The sequence below is a fragment of the Furipterus horrens genome, unplaced genomic scaffold (assembly GCF_987537825.1).
Source record: "Furipterus horrens unplaced genomic scaffold, mFurHor1.1.pri manual_scaffold_15, whole genome shotgun sequence".
Taxonomy (NCBI): Eukaryota; Metazoa; Chordata; class Mammalia; order Chiroptera; family Furipteridae; genus Furipterus; species Furipterus horrens.
The window spans coordinates 17739198-17757923 of NW_028327185.1; the positions used below are offsets into that span (position 1 = coordinate 17739198).

The window sequence follows — 18726 nt, forward strand, 5'->3', positions numbered from 1 at the left end:
GGAGTGTCAGTCCTAGCACTTCATTCTTCCCCTTCAATATTGTGTTGGCTGTTCTAGGTTTTTTGCCTTTCTGTGTAAACTTTAGAATCAGCTGGTCTGATACCCACAAAATCACTTACTGGGATTTTAATTTCAATTGTGTTGACTCTAAGGATCAAGTAGGTAAGAACTAACATCTTGACAATATTGAGTCTTTAATATTTTCATTTATTTTGTTCTTCTACTGTTTTTTCCATCAGAGTTTTATAGTTTTGCTCATACAAATTCTATGCCTATTTTGTTAGATTTATGCTAAAGTATTTCATGTGGGTGGGGGTGGTACTAATGGAAATGGTATTGTTTTAATTTCAGAACCCACTGGTTCATTGTTCATATACAGGGAAGTAATGGACTTTTGTATAATAACGTTGTATCCTCCAGTCTTGTAATAATTACTTATTGGTTCCAGAAGGGTTTTTGTTGATTCTTTCATATTTTCTACATAGACAGTCATGTCATCTATGAGCAAAGACAGTTTTACTTCTTTCTTCTCAATCCGTTTTACACCTTTGCTTTTCTTGTCTTACTGCATTAGCCAGGACTTCTAGTACGATGTTCAAAAGGAGTGCTGAGCAAGGTCATTGTTACCTGGTTCCTGATGGAAGCTCCCGTTTCTCACCATGGAGTATGATGTTAACTATAGGTTTCTTGTAGATGTCCCGTATCAAGTCGAAGGAGTTTCCCCTCTTATTTCCAGTTTGCTGAGTTTTTATTATGAATGAATGTTGGATTTTGTCAAATGTTTTATCTGTGTCTATTAATATGATGGATTCCATTAATTGATTTTCATTTGTTGAACCAGCCTTGCATACCTGGGAAATCCTATGTGGTCATGGTATATATTTGTTTTTATACATTGTTGAATTTAACTTGCCCATATTTAGTTGAGGATTTTTGCCTCTATATTCATGAGAGTTATCGGTTTGCAGTTTTCTTTTCTTGTAATATCTTTGTCTTGTTCTGTTATTAGGGGAATGCTGGCCTCATACGGTGAGTCAGGAAGCATCCCCTCAGCTTCTGCCTTCTGGAAGAGATTGTAGAGCATTAGTATTATTTCTTCCTTAAATGTTTGGTAGACGTCACCAATGAACCCATCTGGGCCTCGTGCTTTCTGTTTGGAAAGTTAATAAATATTGATTCAATTTCTTTAATAGATACAGGCCTGTTGAAATAGTCTACTTGATCTTGTCTGAGTTTTGGTATATTGCGTATATCAGATTTAGGCAGAGAGATATCCATGGTATTCCTTTATTCTCCTTTTAATATCCATGAGCTGTGTCGTGATTCCTTATTTCATTTCTGATCTTCGTAATTTATATCCTCTCTCTTTTCTTAGTCTCCTTGGAGGCTTATTGATCTTTTCAAAGAGTCAGCTTTTTTTTCTATTTCCCTTTACATATTCCTTAGATATCTGCTATAGTTTTTATTATTTCTTTTCTTCTGCTTACTTAGAATTTAATCTGCTCTTCTCTCCTGAAGTGGAAGCTTATTAGGTGTTTGATTTTAGGTCTGTCTTCTTTTCTCATTCTCAAGTATGTAAGTTTTTCTCCAAGCGCTGCTTTCTCTGTATTACACACATTTTGATAAGCTGTGTTTTTATTTTCATTTAGTTCAAAATATGTTCTTACTTCGCATGAGATTTGTTCTTTGACCCATGTGTTACTTAGAAGCATGTTGCTTAATCTCCAGATATTTTTTATTTTCCAGCTATCTTTCTGTTATTTATTTACAGTTTCATTGTAGTCTGAGAGCAGACATTGTATGATTTCTGTTTTTTTAAATTTATTAAGGCCTGTTTTATGGTTTAGAATGTGGTCTCTTGGTGAGTAAGAAGAATGTATATTCTGCTATTGTTGGATGAGGCAGTCTATAGATGTCAATTATATCCAGTTGACTGATGGTGTTGTTGAGTTCAACTATGCTGTACTGATTTTTTGCATTCTGGATCTGTCCATTTTTAATAGAGGAGTGTTGAAGTCTCCAGCTATAATGGTAGCTTCATCTGCTTTTCCTTGCAGTTCTCTTCGTTTTTGTCTCATGTATTTTGATGCTCTGTTGTTAAGCACATGCACAGTAAAGATCATTATGTTATCTTGGAGAACTGATCTTTTTATCACTATGCATTGCCCTTCTTTATCCCTGATAACTTTTCTTGGTCTGAAGCCTGCTCTGTCTGAAATTAATATAGCTGTCCTCTTGTTTAGATTAGTATCAGAATGGTATCTCTTTCTCCATTCCTTTACTTTTAATCTATATTTGTCTTTATATTTAAAGTAGATTTCTTATAGACAACCTATAGTTAGTTGGGTCTTTTTTATTTTTGATCCTCTCTGATAACTCCTGTCTTTTAATTAGTGTATTTAGGCCATGACATTTAAAGTGATTATTAATCTAGTTGTGGTAATAGCTAACGTATTTGTTACTCTTTTCTATTCCTTGCCTTCCTTCCTTGTCCTTATTTTTGTCCACTTTTTTCTGCTTTCTGTAGTTTTAATTGAATATTTTATATGATTTAATTTTTCTCTTTTCTTTCTTTACTGTTTTTTAGTGGTTGCCCTAGAACTTAAAATATACATTTAGAACTAGTCCAAATCTAACTTAAAATAACAAACACTATATCTTGCTTCACAGCCCAAGTATCTTACTACAAAGTACAACAAATTTTTCCCTCCTGTCTTCTGTAGCATTGCTGTGTTCACTTGACAGATACATAAGCATAATAACATATATAGGCATGTAACAAAATACGATTTGCTGTTATTTTGAACAAGCTGCTGTCTGTTAGAACAATTAAGAATAAGAAAAATGAAAGTTATTATTCTACCTTCACTTACTCTTTGATGTTCTTACTTTCTTTGTGGAGATCTCTGATTCCGACCTATATCATTTTCCTTCTCTCTGAGGAGCTTCTTTTAACATCTGTTGCAAGGCAGCAGGTCTACTGGCAACAGATTCCTTCAGTTTTTGTTGTCAGAGAAAGTCTTTATTTCTTCTTCGCTTTGGAAGATTAATTTCGTAGGCTACAGAATTCAGGTTGGCAATTTTTTTCTCTCAACACTTTAGATATTTCATTGCACTCTGTTCTTGCTTCTGAGAAGTTGGATGTAATCCTTATCTTCGTTTTTCTAAAGCTGGTTTTTCCCTTTGTCTTCTTTCAAGATTTTTTTCTTTATTGATAACGTTCTGCAGTTTGTTCTATGCCTAGGTGTAGTGTTCTGTTTCTTGGGATTTCTGTTTGGTGTTTCTCCTATTTGGTGTCCCCTGAGCTTCCTGAATCTGCGGTTTGGTATCTGACATTCCTTCGAGGTCATCTTAGCCGTTATCACTGCAAATATTCTTCTATTACGTTCTGTCTTTCTTCTCCTTCTGGCGTTCCCATCACACTCATGTTACACCTTAGTAGTTGTCCAGTAGTTCTTGGATATCTGTTTGGGTTTGTTTTTTCCCCATCTTTTTTTATCTTGGCTTCTCAGTTCAGACATTTCTGTTCTTAGATCCTTAAGCTGAGACCTTTTTTCAGCCATGCCCCTCGACCAATGAGCCCATCAAAGGCATCCTCTGTTTCTATTAGAGGTTTTGATCTCCAGCGTTTCTTTCTGAGTCTTTCTTAGAATTTTCATCTCTCTGCCTACATTAGCCTGTTACTCTTCCATCTTATCTGCTTTCCCCATTAGAGCCCTTAACATATCAACCAGAGTTGCTTTAAATCCCTAGTGTGGGAACTCCAACAACCCTGACGTGTCTGAGTCTGGCTTGGATGCCTGCTTTGTCTGTTTGCACTGTGTTTTTTGCTTTTATTATGTCTTGTGATTTTTCTCTTACGAGCCAGATACAATGTACAGGGTAAAAGGAACTCTAGTAAACAGGCCTTGAGTGGTGTGGGGGTGCCGTGTGGGGGGAAGGGAAGCATTCTATAGTTATAGGATAGTCTCTGTCTTTTAGTGAGGCTCTGCGCTCAGGCCGTGACCCTCCCAAATGCAGCTCAGTGCTTCTCCCTCGCAGGTGGGACAGGAGGGCTCCAGGCAACTGGAATTGGGTATTTCCCTCCCCCCGTGTGGAAGGCTAGGACAGGCTGTAGTTGGGTGCTTACCTCCCTCCAGGCCGATTAGGCTCTGGTAGAGCGCAGTAGGTTAGGCTCTGGTGGAATCATTTCTCATGAGGGCTGGCCTTGTTGAGAACAGGACATCTAATCTATTTCAAAATGGTTCCTTTTCCCCACTCCCTGCGGAAGCAAGAGGGGTTCTGTCTTCACTGTGCAAAACCTGGTTAAGCTCCTGGAGGTAAAACTGGCAAGTGTGGAGCCCCTGCAGTTTTTACCTCCCTGGCTTGTCCACAGTGAACCCCCAGCACTTCCTCTGTGACATTTCAGGTCTCATCACCTGGACACCGGTTCCTGCAGAGGTTGCTACTCGGGTGCCCGTGGTTCTCTGTGGTCATTGTTGGTCTGCAGGTTTGGGAGCAGCAGTTAGCCCTCTGACCTCGCTTCTCTGAGGGGTCTAAGAAGAGGGATAGATTGTTCAGCTTGTTCAGTGTTTTCCTCGTTGTTCGGATGGAATGATGACTTCCAAGCTTCTTGTGTGCTGGACTGGAAATTGGAAGTTGGTGCATGAAATTTTTGCTGTTGGTGACAAAGAGTTTACACGTATGTGTTTCTTACTGGCTTGGACAAGTATCGCCCCGGGGAGTCCAGGCCTTTCTTTGCCTGTGTCCTCCCCATTGTCCCGGCTGCACTAGACATGGGGGACAGGGAGAAGGAGAGGGCGGGCATTAGATGCTTCTGTGGGGTCTGTCCCACTCTTCTTTCCTGACTCCCAGGTGAGGCGTGAAGCCCTGAGCCACAGCTCCCGCCTATGGAGAACAGGCATTGCCCACGCAGCAGGGAGCCCCCAAATGGGACAGTTAGCTAATAAGTGTTTCTTTAGATAATAGGATCTACTTCTGCTGTGTGGATTAATGAGACTGCCTGTGGGTTGTCACCTATTAAAAACCAAGTGTGCTCGTGGGTTTTCAGGCACGTGTGGAGAGGCCATCTTCAAGGCTTACACTAAATGTGACGTGAAGAGTCACATGCTAGTTAAAATCAATTGAGCATGGCACTGACCCTGGCTTTCATATTCTTCACTGTTGTACAGCTGGTTTTCCTACCTTCAAAGAGCTAGGAATGTACTGGTTATTCTCTTTTTTGAGTTATTACTAATAACTCTTGATGCATGAATTGTATCCCTTTATTTTCCAAAGGACTTTCTCTCTTGTGTGTAAGTTGAAACCTTTCTTTCTTACCAACCCAGCAAGCACATAATTTTTTTTCCTTTAGAAATTATTTTGTTATGGGAAAGAAATGTATTTTCCCCCCAAAACGATGGGCACAGACAGTACGTTGTGGTTTGCCAGTAACTACTGGTCACATTTCTTCTGGGTAAGTGGGTTGTTCAGAAGCTCAGCAGCTTCCTGTGTTCTGGGTGTTGGGTTTCTCGTGGTTGCAGCCAGATGGGTGGGAGGAGGCAGCACCAAGCTGAACACGGGAGGCTGGCATCTCTCAGCGTGGCCACGAAACCCGCCGGCAGATGAAGGAGCCAGATCTAAGGTAGCGCTGATGCCCCGGGCCTCCAGCCCTTTTGACTATACACCCTGTATGCGAAAGTATTGTGAGTAGAGATCACCCTACCCCGTATGGGTTAAAATACTCATAAATTATACACATACTACCATACTAATCTGTTGGTACATTCTAGAGCATGTTTTAAACAAGATATTATAAAGAATTAGGAAAGATACTTGAAGATCTCTACTCTCTTCCTCCTGCACCCAAGAAGATGGCCTTTATGTGGCCCCACCTTGGATCCAGTTCACTGCTCTTGGGTTGGCCGTGACCACAAAAGCCCACGTTACCGTTTTAACTGGGTTTCTTGCCCTGCCCACCGTCGTTTTGGGTAGAATTTGGAATGTCGATAAAGGGCACCAGCTTAGTGGCTGATGCACGGCGGCCGGGGGCTGGGGCCCTTCTGGTGCACTGGGAGGTCAGTCCTCCATGCTGGGCAGTGTGTTCCTGGGCTCAAGGCGCCCAGGCCACGTTCCACTTAATGACTTCGCGAGCAGAGCGCAGGAGCAGAACTGCAGGTGTGGGCGACGGTCCCTTAACTGATAAATAACCCAGAGCCAGGGTTTGCCTTTAGGAGATCCAGGATTTCTTCCCCACGTTCTTCAGTCGAAACCCAGTCCGTGAAGGAAGTGTCACGGCGGGGGTGAGAAGTCTGGCCAGCTCCCTTCTCCCCCTTTATTTGGGTCCCCTTGTCGCTGGGAGAGACCAGGCGTGCCTCTGTAGTGACTTGCTCTTGTCCTCACTCGGGTCATGTTGGCTGAGAGTTCTGTCAGGGGTCACATAGTGAACCCTACATTTCCCTTAATAGCACCAGGCCTCAGCGAAGCCACAGCTTGGCAGTCAGATAGCTCTCAGCAAATTGACTGAAGAAAGGAAGGAGCAGTTTGATTTCTCTCTTACCTGGCAGGTTTCTGGAAGGCTGTGGCCATGCTCTTAGATATAGTCCTCAACCATGCCCCCTCTCCCCGCCCCCCACCCCCCGTTCCCTGCCTGCCCACTTCAGGGGCATAGCAGCTCAGCCTTCTCAAGCTGGGCATGTTCTTCCAGGGCTGCTGCTTTGTAGAAGTCAAGGAGGAGCTGTGAGATTCTTGAGCCCCTGAACATGTTAGGATATCACTTCCCACACCCTCTTCCCAGTTTTCAAAATCCTGGAGCAGAGGAACTGGAACCTGAGCGAGTCCTTGAGAAGCACCGGGCTTGGGGGGACCAAAACAGTGGCCTGGGAGGGGAGACCTGGGACAGGGCTCAGCGCTCAGCGCTGCCACCAGTTATTTGTCATTAGCAAAGCCCGCCAATGTCTGCACTTTTACCGTCCTTACCTGTAAAGCAGGGACCGTTTCCAGCTCTGAGATCCCTTCATTCTGTTGTTTAACTCTCCGTATTTCGTTTTCTTTTCATCTCTCTTCCCAGATCAGCATCCCCCATGTAATGGTCTTCTATTATAATAAGTCTTAAAAATAAGAATAAGTCTATGTGTTCTGCTCCCTGGTACCAAGTTCCAGGTCTAGAGTGGACAGACGTTTGCCCTGAGATTCCATGGCTTGGAACCATTGAAATCTTTTCAATGTTGGTTTTCAAACTATTGTTTCAAATAGAGAATTTATCAGTCAAATGTTTTTGAAAATCTGTTGGATGGAGATTTATTTTATTTTTTCCTAGTTATGGAAAAATTAGCTTCTCTCAGTAGTTCTCCCACCTCTGTCCTCTTGTGTCCTTCACCTCTGAACTGATGGTGAAACCAGAGGGCGGGACCCCGACGGTGCGGGGGGGCCAGGAGAGGGACAGAGCCCAGGCTGGGCTTGAAAGACCAAGTCTGGCTTTGATGGACCACGTGGCCGTGAGAGCAGATCTGCCTTTTGGCTTCATGAAGCCTGAGTCTCAATTTTTTATTCATGAGCAACCTTGTGAATGGGGCGAGGCCTCGGAGAGACATGCGTAAGCCAGAGTTGAGAAAGCAGAGTCGAAATTAAATTCTGAGTCCCCTGGCAGGGCCCTCCCATCCTTTGCTGTGTCTGCACCCCAGCCCTCCCCTAACAGCTGCTGCTGCTTTACCCAAGACCCTTGATTTCTCAAAACAGGAATTGCTGGTGTTCACGTAAAGATGAATGAAATGGAATGAACTGAACTCCCAGGTGTTTGTCCCCACCCCCACCCCCCCGCCCGAAGGACGAGGGGCCGCACTGTGTGTGTTCAGCATTGCTGCGAACCGACCTTTCCCCCTCCTGCGGAGTTGATGGGCCCTGGCATTGCGCGCTATTCTTTCCATTGTGCTGTAATGCACATCACATAAAATCTACCATTTTAACTACTTGTTAAGTGTCCAGTTCCGTGGCTGTATGTTCATTCACGTTGTGCAGCCATCCCACCATCCATCTCCAGAACGCTTTCATCCGCCAGACTGAAACCCTGCCCCCATCCAACCGTGACTCCCCAGTCCCCTCGCCCAGCCCCTGGCAGCCACCGTGCTAGTTCCTGTGTCTGAATTGGACCCCTAGGTATCTTCTGTAAGTAGAACCGTCCAGTGTTTGTCCTCTCGTGACTGGCTTACGTAGCATGATGTCCTCGAGGCTCACACATGTGGTGGCGTGTGTTAGAGTTTCCTTCCTTCTCAGGGTAGAACGCTCTGCCACTGTGTCTCTGCACCATGCCCTCTTCGAGCCACATTGTCTGGGGAGCCCTGTGTGACAGACTTGGGACAGCTAATTCCACGTGGCTTGATGTAACCCAGGCCTGAGGCCCATCTGCACAAGGGCTGCCATTACAAAAATAAGGGGCTCTCAGCATCCTTAGGGAAGCATCTTTTTAAAAGCAAGCAATATGTTTATTGTAGAATGGAAGAAATTTAGATAAGAAAATTATATTTACACATAACTGTACCACCCGAATATAACCACTGTGGTTCTCCATGTGTGCTCCTCTGACTATTTCTGAGCGTGTGTCCAGTACACTCACCCCCATGACTCAGGGAGAAGGGGGGGAGGCATCAGTGTGGGAGAGAATCGTTGATCAGTTGCCCCCCATACACACCCGACCAGGGATTGAACCTGCACCCTCTTGCTATTTGGGACAATGTTCCAGCCAACTGAGCCACCTGGCCAGGGCCTTTTCTTTTCTTTTCTTTTCTTTTCTTTTTAAACAGCTCCTGAGTCTTTTGGCCTCTCTGTTCACGTGTCCTGAATTTTATCCTACATTTAATCTTGCAACTACCCAAGCAGTTCACTACGTGAGGAACGTTGCTGAGGATTTGGGGGGTTAGCTGAGAAATGCAGTCACTCGCGCACCTCTGCTGACAGCCCCTCCACATTCTTTCCATGTCTCTCATGGAGGAGGTCACCCTGCTCCGTCCTCCTCCCGAGGATCCTCAGGACAGGCCACCCCCACCAGCTGCTTACGCTGACATCTTTACAGATGCGGTACCACGCTGTCCTACCTGTTCTGAGGGTTGTATATCATAAACCCCTTCTCATGTCAATATCTCTGACCGCATTGTTAATGACAGCAACTTACCCATAACCACGAGCTCACGTACTTACCTCGTATTGTATGACATGTCGAGGGTTTCCACCAGGCTCCTTAGAAGTGAAACTTTGTAGGTCCTTTAATTATTTCCTTGAAGTAACTTCCTAAAAGTGAAATCACAGGAGGATCGGTGGCAAGGCACACGTTTACAGATTTTTTAATAGTAATTGCCAAATTTTCTTCCAGAGGGGGTCTGTTTCCTTGCACCCTAGCCAGCATTAAAAAACAAATACTCCTTTGTCCCTCCCCCGATCCAACAAGCAAGAAAGCAAAATCACGGACTGGAGCAGGTCACGGGCCAGAAGTGTGACGGGGCCGTTACGGGGGAATCGTCTGGAGCTTTACTGGTAGAAATCCAGTGGCCGGAGCAGTTCAGGGAGCAGGCAGCGCTCTCTGCTGTCGCGTCACCCCTGACCTGGGCACAGGGTTTTCAGGGATGCTGTGCACTTAAGGAGTTCCGGGTGATGTGACTCAGCCGGGGCAGGGGCTGGCAGCAGCATCTGCAGACTTGGACGGGGGAAATGGCACGGCGATGCCCAGCTCCTTGAAAGGCGGCCATACCGAAGAAGTGGAATCGTTTCCTTCCCGTTCGAGACTGCGGAGCGGAAGTCACAGGGAAGGCAGCTGTTGCTGTGTGAGGAACCCTGTGCCGACTCTCGGCTGTCTGGGGAGACGGCCCTTCTGGAAAGGATGAGCCCCCAGCACTGGAAACTTGTAAGCAGTGGCTGGACGTTGGCAGTTTTAATGAGATTTTCACACATATGTAACAGACATGACATCCTTGGCTGCTTCTGACTCCACCAGCATACGATGTCAGCATTCAAGAGGGGGACACGTGGCCTCAACTCAGAGACTGCATTCCCCGGTGACAGTCGGGGCTGGGGATGGCTGGGCCTCAGCCGGCGCCCTTTGAGAGGTTCTTGCAGGGGAAGGGGACCCGCCCAGACGTGCGGGTTGCTGTTTGGTGCTTCGCTCTAATGCTCCCCACTGAGCTGACCACCACAACGGAAGGATGCGGACCTGGGGGGAGAGAGGCCCGGGTTTGGCCTGTGTTGCCCTCACTTTATAGTTTAACTCCCAAGTCTCAGTTTCCCAGTTTGTAAAGTGGAAGGGGTAGTAATAATGCGTTTTTTACAGCCTTAGTGTGCGGTGCAGGTGGGGCCTGTCCGAGGCGGCTGTCTCGTGGCCGCTGGTTAATAGATGCTCTGTCTCTCTCCACCTTCCTGTATCAGCTTCATTTGTGGGTAGCAGGTTCCCTGTGAAGCTTTGACTGGCGTTCATTACGAAATAGGAAATTGGTAGAGACCATGTACAACCACCAAACTTAGACACTATCACACATAGAGGAAAAATGAAGAGTTTCCATTTAAATTTCAGAAAAGAAATATATGATTCCTTGATTTCAAGCCAGGTGTAGAGTTCATAATGCAAACCAGGCTGGTTTGGGGTATTTTTAAGTTATTTTTATGGCACAAATAATTTTGCATAAATTAAGAGTATTTACCCTGTAATATCTGATTTTTTCTTATATTTTCTTTTAAACAGCTTTTAACTACTTTATGAATTTCCTCTTTTTTCATCCTGAAAAATGACTTATGTAGGAGTCCTTATTTCAGGAGACAGTTTCTCACAGGTGAACAAAGTTTCCTGTCTCACCAGATTCAGTGACAAATAATAAAGGAGTATTTACATGTCTTTGTCACTTAAATGGATATATTTGTTGGTAATCCTAGTTTCTCTGTCATGCTGTATAGCACTGTGACCTTTTAGAGGAAGAATATTAGGAATTTTTTTTAAGCATAGTAAAGTTGCACTCAATTGGACATCAACCAAGAGGCTGAAATAAATCTGAGAGCTTTGTCCTTTGATTTAAAATATATTCTGTTTCCCTTCTTGGCTACTTTCCCAGAAGAGACTGCTCTGTCTTACACTGGCTAGCTTTCAATTTGCTTACGTCTCCTCCCCGGGGCCAGGCAGGGTGTGTGTCGGGGAGGGGGGGGGTGTCTGAGTGAGACCAGAGCAGAATCCTGCCTCTCCTGCTGCCCAGCCCCAGGGGACCTGCAGCAGCAAAGGCGCCTTCCCTCCCCCGTGCACCTGCGGGTGGTGGCAGGTGTGGTACAAGGTCTCCTAAGGCGCAGATGTCAGCACCCGAGTGATCTCTCATCTGAGAACCACGTGAGTGTCTCTGAGCACTTGGGTTCCCATATGTTTGTGGTGTTAATCCTCTGAAGGTTCATCTCCATAGATATGCATTATTGCTTTTTTAAACATGAGGTTTAGTAAAAACAAAAATCATAAGGAAGAGATGACATTGTTTGGAAATGGAGCATTATTTCAATTGTAATGGAACCAGTCTTTCAAATGTAAACAGTTCCCTGATTATCAAAGCATCTTTTCCAAAAGAGCATTTGAGGATCAGTTGTCAGGAGCCTAGAATGGGCTTTCCCTTGGAAACTGTCCCCAGGGGCACTGAGGACCCCCACCTGAGCCAGCACCTGACCCTGCAGGTCAGCAGCTGGGCCTCCTGGCCCTCACACCTGGGCTGCCTGCCTGCAGCCTCCATGCAGACCCTGTGGCTGACAACTCACTTGTAAGTGGGTGGAACTGAAGTGAAGCTCCAAACAGCAGTCCACACGTCTGTGCACGTCCGAAATGGAACAGCTGTGCTGTGAAGTCAGGAGTTCCCCGAGGTGATGTGAGTGTCAGCAGGAACAGATGCCGAAGGCTGTGCGAGGATGGGGTCCGGAGCCCACCGGACATGAGCAGGTAGAGTCCCCGCCGTGTGCAGCGCACACCTGCCTTCCCAGGGCAGCCCCTTCAGAGCAGGATGCCATCTATGTCCGGAGCCTCGGAAGGTCCTGCAGCCCTGCTGGCCCCCAGGGTGGTGTGTGGCCAGGAGCAAAGGGTGAAGGGAGGCGCCCAGGGCATGCGGAGTGGGGTCTTCCTGCCTCTGGACACTCCTGGGGTGTCTCAGCCCCAGGACTGCTAAGGCACCTTTCTTTCCTAAGAAATTCCAAAAGCAGCTCAAACAAGAAACTGAGGGGCCTCGGCATTCTTGAGACGGCTGGTAGGAAAATGGATTTGGTCTCAGAATCAGCCTCTAGAACTTCCATTTCTCCCATTGGGCCCAGGCGGTCCGCTCTTCTCGCCATCCCTGATACCGCACCAAGGACCCCCCTTCCCTGCCCGCTTTGAAGTGTGCCCTGCCTGACGTGTCCCCTGCCTGAAGCAGGCTAAGTGTTATTTTTTCCAGGTTTTCCCTGGCAACAGCAGATGGGAATGGATTGACAGGTGCAGACTAACTTTTCCGCTGCTCCCCTCTCTTCCTCAGGCACTTAGGGTGAGAAGGGGAGGGGCTTGTGGGCAACAAATGGGGTGTAAATTCAATGCACCTGCATGCTCCTGCCTGTGCTCACCTGGACAGGTTTCCTGCTCACCTGGACAGATGCTCACAGGACCCTCCGGAAGGTGGTGAGAATCCACTCCAGTGCCTGCCACTCATTTCCCAGGATTAGGTTCAGAGGTGTGACCCCCGACTGGAGGCCTTGGAGGGTCCTGGTGGGCTCAGCAGCTCCCAGCGACCCTTCAGAGTAAGAGGTGTAGAGGCTCACGTCAGCCAGGTGGGGATGATTGTGTTTGCAGGTGGCCAGTTCTGCCTGCTAAGGTCCCTTAATTTCCTGTGGTAGTGGCTTAGGACTGACTTTTGCTGTCTCAATGACTCAGAAGGTGGCACGTTACTCTGATTCCATACAGACTAGAAAGCCGGGGGCCTGCAGCCCTGTGTCTTCCTGGGAGAGCTGTGTCAGCTGCCCCTCCACCTGTGTCCTGTGACGGCCAGCTGCCAGGGGCCCGTCTGGTCCTCTGAGTCCCAGCTGTGACTCGGGCACTGGCCTGGGCCCACTGTTAGAACCCCACGCCGCCATTTCCCTGTGTTCCGACTGGCAAGTTGACTTGTCAGTGGGGAGAAGGACCCGAGAGAACCTGTCTGCAGATGAAGGGAAGGAGGGCCAGGAGCGTTTCCCGGACACGGTATCAGCAGCAGAGAGGCTGTCTCCCAGAGCCGGTGCTAAGCTGTGCTCTCAGGGTGTGGGGTGCTTTGCAACGACCAGCCTTGGGTGCCTTAGGCCCCGGACGAGGCCATTGGTAGTTGGTGGGTCCCAAGTGTTTGTGCACTGTGCACCGAAGGTGCTGGGTCCTCAGGGTGAGAATTAGCCACGAAACAGGAAGTCCGGCCCCTCCTGCTCTGCAGGATGGAGGTGTGACCCCAGAGGGCAGGGAGACTTGGCCCTGCCACATGTGTTCGTGGAAAGGGACAGGGGACCTCAGCGGAGCTGGCTGGCATGGGGCCGGGTGCTCAGTCCCACCCCAGTAGGTTGGCACGAGGTCACAGGCAGGTGGCTTGTCCTGCCTGCGCAGTGGGCACCTCATTTTTTACAGAATTGGGTTTCCACACTCAGGAGGTCACATGACTCCTCCTCCTCAGAGGAGTCTGTCTCCTGAAAATGAACTTCACCAACAGTATTTTCATAACCTCATTTAAGAAGCGCGCCGTTTGTGCAGCCCCTCTTAGGGAAGTAATGTCACTGTCTGCTCCTGTGTTGTTGAAACACGTTTCTGTTCTCCTGCCGCCGGATGATGGAGCTCATTCCCGCCCTCTCGTGTGAAGTCTCCGATCTTTGCGGGATTGTCCACCCACTGCCTCTGCGTGGCCACGTCCCTTTGCACTGGATTTTCATGCCCTTTTGTTTTCTAATGCTCTTAATTTCTCTTGTGCTTTCTAAAAATTTAAAAGAGGTGATAGAAATACGGGATGACTTGTGAGTGTTATTTTTTTAAGTCAGTGTATTCACACGTTGTAGCTAATGTTTTGACTGGTCCTCTCCACACGCTTACTTACGTCTGTCCAGTTTTCAGTTGCATGTATGTCGGCGGCTTCCCTTTCTGCCTGCGATCGGATTGGGGCATCTGTTCCCTGTGAGGACCCTGCTCTCTGCTTTCCCTGCCTCTTGGCGGGGAGCTGGGGGTGGGGCAGTGCGTGGAGCTCCAACCCCAGCAAGTCTATCTAATACGCACGCAACTGATTTCAATAATGGCTCTTTATCCCAGTGTTTTTCAAATTATGGCTTGTGACCCATTATTAGTGTGTGAAGCCAGTGTCATGAGTCAGACTCGTGTAAAAAAAATAGAATATATTTGTTCACACATAGTAACGGTGAAACCTTCGTTTTAGCTGTGCGTGTATGTTTGCATTGTAACATCTGGGATGTGATAGAAAATGTATGTCATAGTCAAATGTGTGTGAAAGTCCCTGCTGTTCTCTAACATACTGCTAAGCTTTTATGAAGAAAAACCATTTATAACCTGTCTCCAGTAAATGTTTTTGTGCCTTGGGAAAATATTCACAAGGCGAAGCGGGGCCCACAAGAATCCTGTTGAAGACAGTCCTGTGTCAGAAGGAAGGATCACTGGGTGGGGGGCACCTCTCAGTCGGTCTTTACAGGGTGAAGAAAGATGGCATTCCTGCAAAGTCACAAAGGGCTTCTCCTGCTCCTTGTTCAGAACTCAGCTCAAATATGTCTTCCCCCAGGAAGCCCTCCTCGATTCCCCTGCCCCCATCGAGATTGGGTTCACGTGTCAGATGCTTCCGTGGTTCCACACTTCTCACCATCAGAGCATTCAGCTCACTTTTTAATGATACGTTTATTACTGTGGTCATTATGTTATTGCCTGTCCCCACCCCCGCCGCCGCCATTCTAGCACAGGACCTCCACAGGGCGCGCATCTGGTCCGCTTTGCTTATTGTACCTGCAGGAGCCAACGCGATGCCTAGCCTGTAGTCTACACCTGTCTGCACCTGTGGCTTGGGGCCAGGTCAGGGACACTCCCCGCCCCACAGCTGATTGACACGGGGCATCCGTGGAACGCTCTGCTGTTCTCATGTCTGAGTCCAGGAAGGGGTTGGGGAGAGGGAGCACCAGGCGTAGGCAGGTGGGAGGGGCTTTAAGGCTCCCCGAGCTCAGCAGAGGCCCTGTGGTTACTGTTCCTCCCGCGCCTCCCGCACGCAGACCCACCAGCTGAGACGGAACCCTCTTCTTCCTGCCCTGGTTCTCCAGGGAGAGGCAAGCTGGGCATATGCAGAATGCAGGCGAAATGTCTCGAGTGGCAGTCTTTCCTCTGGCTGTGGAAGGGGTTTCATAGTCCTGGGTTTTTCCCTGGTTGCAGTGAAGAGTGCTTAGGCCCTTAAACAAGTTAGTTGGAAGCAGCTCACTCGGATTCTGTGGTCGGCGCGGCTGGTACAGCTTTTTGCTGAAGCTCCTGCTTTGTGTTAGTCCGCGAGGGGCTGAGAGGCCCAGCTCCCCTGGCGAGGAGGAGGGGCCGCGTGCGCTGGAGCACGGGTGGGTGGTTTTTCCTTCTCTGTCCCTGACATGATACGGGGGTGAAGGCAGAAAGGTGGGGTGAGTGCAGGATCAAGAAGTATTTCTACTGTTGCCTTAGCAGGAAAAACATGTTTCCAAAAACTGTTTTTGGAAACATTTTATTTGAGGTGGAAGAAAATGCTGATGCTCCACTGGCTCCTATAGCTAGACATTTGTCGAGGGCATAGGCTCGTCCTCTGGCCAGGGAGCTCGTGGGGTTTGGAACCGCTGTTTCATTTAAGTGGCTAGACCTCTGTGGCCCAAGCGTCATTTCCATGGTGACCAGCTGTGATGAGATGGGGGCGGTGACCTGGCGGGACAGTTGTAACAAGAAGCAGATGGGCTTTTGGACAGAAAATCTCCGCTGCAGTCTTGAGCAGGTCACGTGTAACTGAATCTTTCCTCACCTCTGCCCTGGAGAAGGGAGCATGATGTTCTTTTGCTTGTGTGCAGAAGGACCACTCTGGGGAAGCACGTATGTAGGTGCACATGCTAGGGCCGTGCACCCAACACTTGACGTGCTGCACACGAGCTGCTGCCCCACATTTGCCTATTCCCAGCCACTGTCGGGGGCCCTGCCTTCGCATCTCTGACCAGCACATCACACACTCTTCTGAGTTAAAAGGCTTTTGGGCTGGTTCCTGAACAGTGAGCTCCCTGCTGCCCCAGGGCCTTTGCACTGCAGTTCCCATGTAATGCCGTGTGCTCTTCCCAGCCGGCTACCTGGCCGCTCCCTCTCCTTATTCAGGTGTTTGCTCAAAGTCCCCCTACGAGACAAGCCCTACCAGACCACCCCATACAAAGCAGCAACCCCAGGACTGCATACCCCTTAACGCCTTATGTGTCTTCACAGCACCTAAGACCACTTGGGGACAAGGCCGTGGTTATTGCTTTTCCTCCCCCTACTCCCCTTTCTTTCAGTTTGGTTTGAGTTTGCTGTAGCTATAGAACCAGTACATAGTAGGCCATTAAATCCTCACAAAAACCCTTTCTTTGCTTGCTTGCTTGCTTTATTTACTTATTTACTTATTTTTAGGACATGTAATTTCAAAGACTGCGTAACTTGCCCAAGGTCACATAGGCAGCAACTGGTAAACGAGGATTTAAACCCTGGGCGGACACCAAGCCCTGGCTTTCCCCTTTGGCTTAGTCTGTCTTCCCTCCCGCTCTTCCCTTCTGTTTGGGCCTCGGCGCCTTCCCTCGTTTCTCTGGCTCTGTCTTTACAACACCGGCTTTGTCCAGCCTCACCCCACCAGCAGCCCTCTCCTGTAGGTCCCAGCCGACCGCCAATACTGCTCCTACCCCAGATCCTAGCAAAAACTTCCTCGTCCAGTGTTGGGGTCTCAGAGAACCTTGTGTGTGGCATTCTGGAGCTGCAATAGCTAATCTGATCAACTGAGTCATGACCAATGTAGGCATGAATGGGCCAGGCCCCCTTGACTCCAGACTCCGGAAGAGAACATGACGAGCGTGCTCAGATGCATGTGTGCTCGGATGTGTGTGTGCTTGATCCGTGTGTGCTCAGATGCATATGTGCTTGCATGCATATGTGCCAGGATGCATATGTGCTTAGATGTGTGTGTGCTCGATGTATGTGTGCTTGGATGCATATGTGCCAAGATGTATGTGTGCCAGGATGTGTGTGTGGTTAGATGTGTGTGTTCTCGGATGTCTGTGCCAGAACGTGTGTGTGCCAGGATGCGTGTATCCTCTGATGCATGTGCCAGGATGTATGTCTGCTTGGATGTGTGTGTGCTCAGACGTCTGTGCCAGGATGTGTATGTGCCAGAATGTGTGTGCTCAGATGTATGTGTGCCAGGAATGGCTTCACTCACCTCCTCATGGGGACAGACATGGTAACAGCTGCAAGAAATGTCCCCCGGGGCAGGTCTCACCAAGGGGCGTTTGGATATCCTGTTGTTTGAGAGTGTAATTTTTTGCTTAAACATTTATTTTGTGCTACCTGGTGTTATGTGACAGGATACCTGCTGTTTAATTTGTACATTATCTTTTTCATCACATCTGAAATGCTTTTGGCATTACCATGTTTCCTGAAAAGGTGGCAGAAGTAGATAATAATCTCCTTTTATACAAAGTATAAGCGGTACCAGACTCCTGGGTACTTTGATAGGTGGAGGACTTTGTTTACTGGACAAACACTTGTGGTCCACGTCTTTGTCTTTCATGTTACAAACTGAGCATTCGATCTTCCAGTTTGTAGGCACGACACGGCCTGCTCGGGCTGTTTTCAGCTAATGTGTTGGTTAAACTCGTCCAAGCCGGCAGCCCTGGGTGCCAGCTCACGACGTGACACTGTTACTGGAGTGTGTGTGCCCGGCACTCTGGTCTCTCTCCTGTGTCCCACACCCTCTGCTGTGCTCCTTGCAGGGAAAGTGCGATGGCGGGACTTCAACCAGGAAGCTTACGTTGGAGGGACCATGGTCCGCTCCGGGCAGGACCCCTACGCCCGCAACAAATTCAACCAAGTGGAAAGTGATAAGCTGCGGATGGACAGAGCCATACCTGACACCAGACACGACCAGTAAGTGCTCAGCTGGGTGTCGGCCTGGGGCTGCTCGCCCTCAGCCCAGGAAGTAGCGTTCACTGTGACACTAACGTTGGTCTGTTACTCTGGAACTGAACATGTGTCGTATCTTTCCGGGGGGAAAACCAGGGAAATCTCTGAGGAGCATGGTGATGGGACTTCACACACAGGAGTAAAGAGCCCCGTGGCACCGGGTTCTGGTCTTTCAGATGCCCGTGCGTAGCCGAAGACTGGGTTGCTGGCCGGAGCATGGGAACCAGCATGTTCACTGATCAATAGCTTGTTATTTTTAAAGCCCACTCACCAAAAAAGCCTAATTTTCCATTCTTCACGGCCTTATTGGAAGGGAGAAAATGTGTATTCTTGCTTATCGGGACAGCTCAAGTTGGAAAAGTACGTAGGGACGAGCAGGAGGAGGAGCAGTCCGGCAGGGCAGGTGCGGGGTTGAGCAGGTGGCCGGGGAAGGAGGGACGATGACGGCTCACCAGCCTGTGTGCTCGGGCAAAGGCTCTTGTCCGCATCCGTCTTTGGGTTCTCCAGGGACCTGCGGGTGGAGGGCACCGGGGTCTCTCCGGCTCAGCTCGGGTCTCCAGTCATTCTGTCCTGGT

At 48.2% G+C, this 18726-nt stretch overlaps 1 protein-coding gene across 1 annotated transcript in view; it reads left to right on the forward strand.

Annotated features, from left to right (window-relative positions):
* LOC149992466 (polypeptide N-acetylgalactosaminyltransferase 2) overlaps window positions 1-18726 on the forward strand; it is a 167394-nt gene that overhangs the window by 95560 nt on the left and 53108 nt on the right. The window contains exon 3 of the mRNA XM_090263268.1: window positions 17962-18115. Within this exon, the coding sequence (XP_090119394.1) occupies window positions 17962-18115 (154 nt within the window). The remainder of the gene's footprint in view (window positions 1-17961; window positions 18116-18726) is intronic.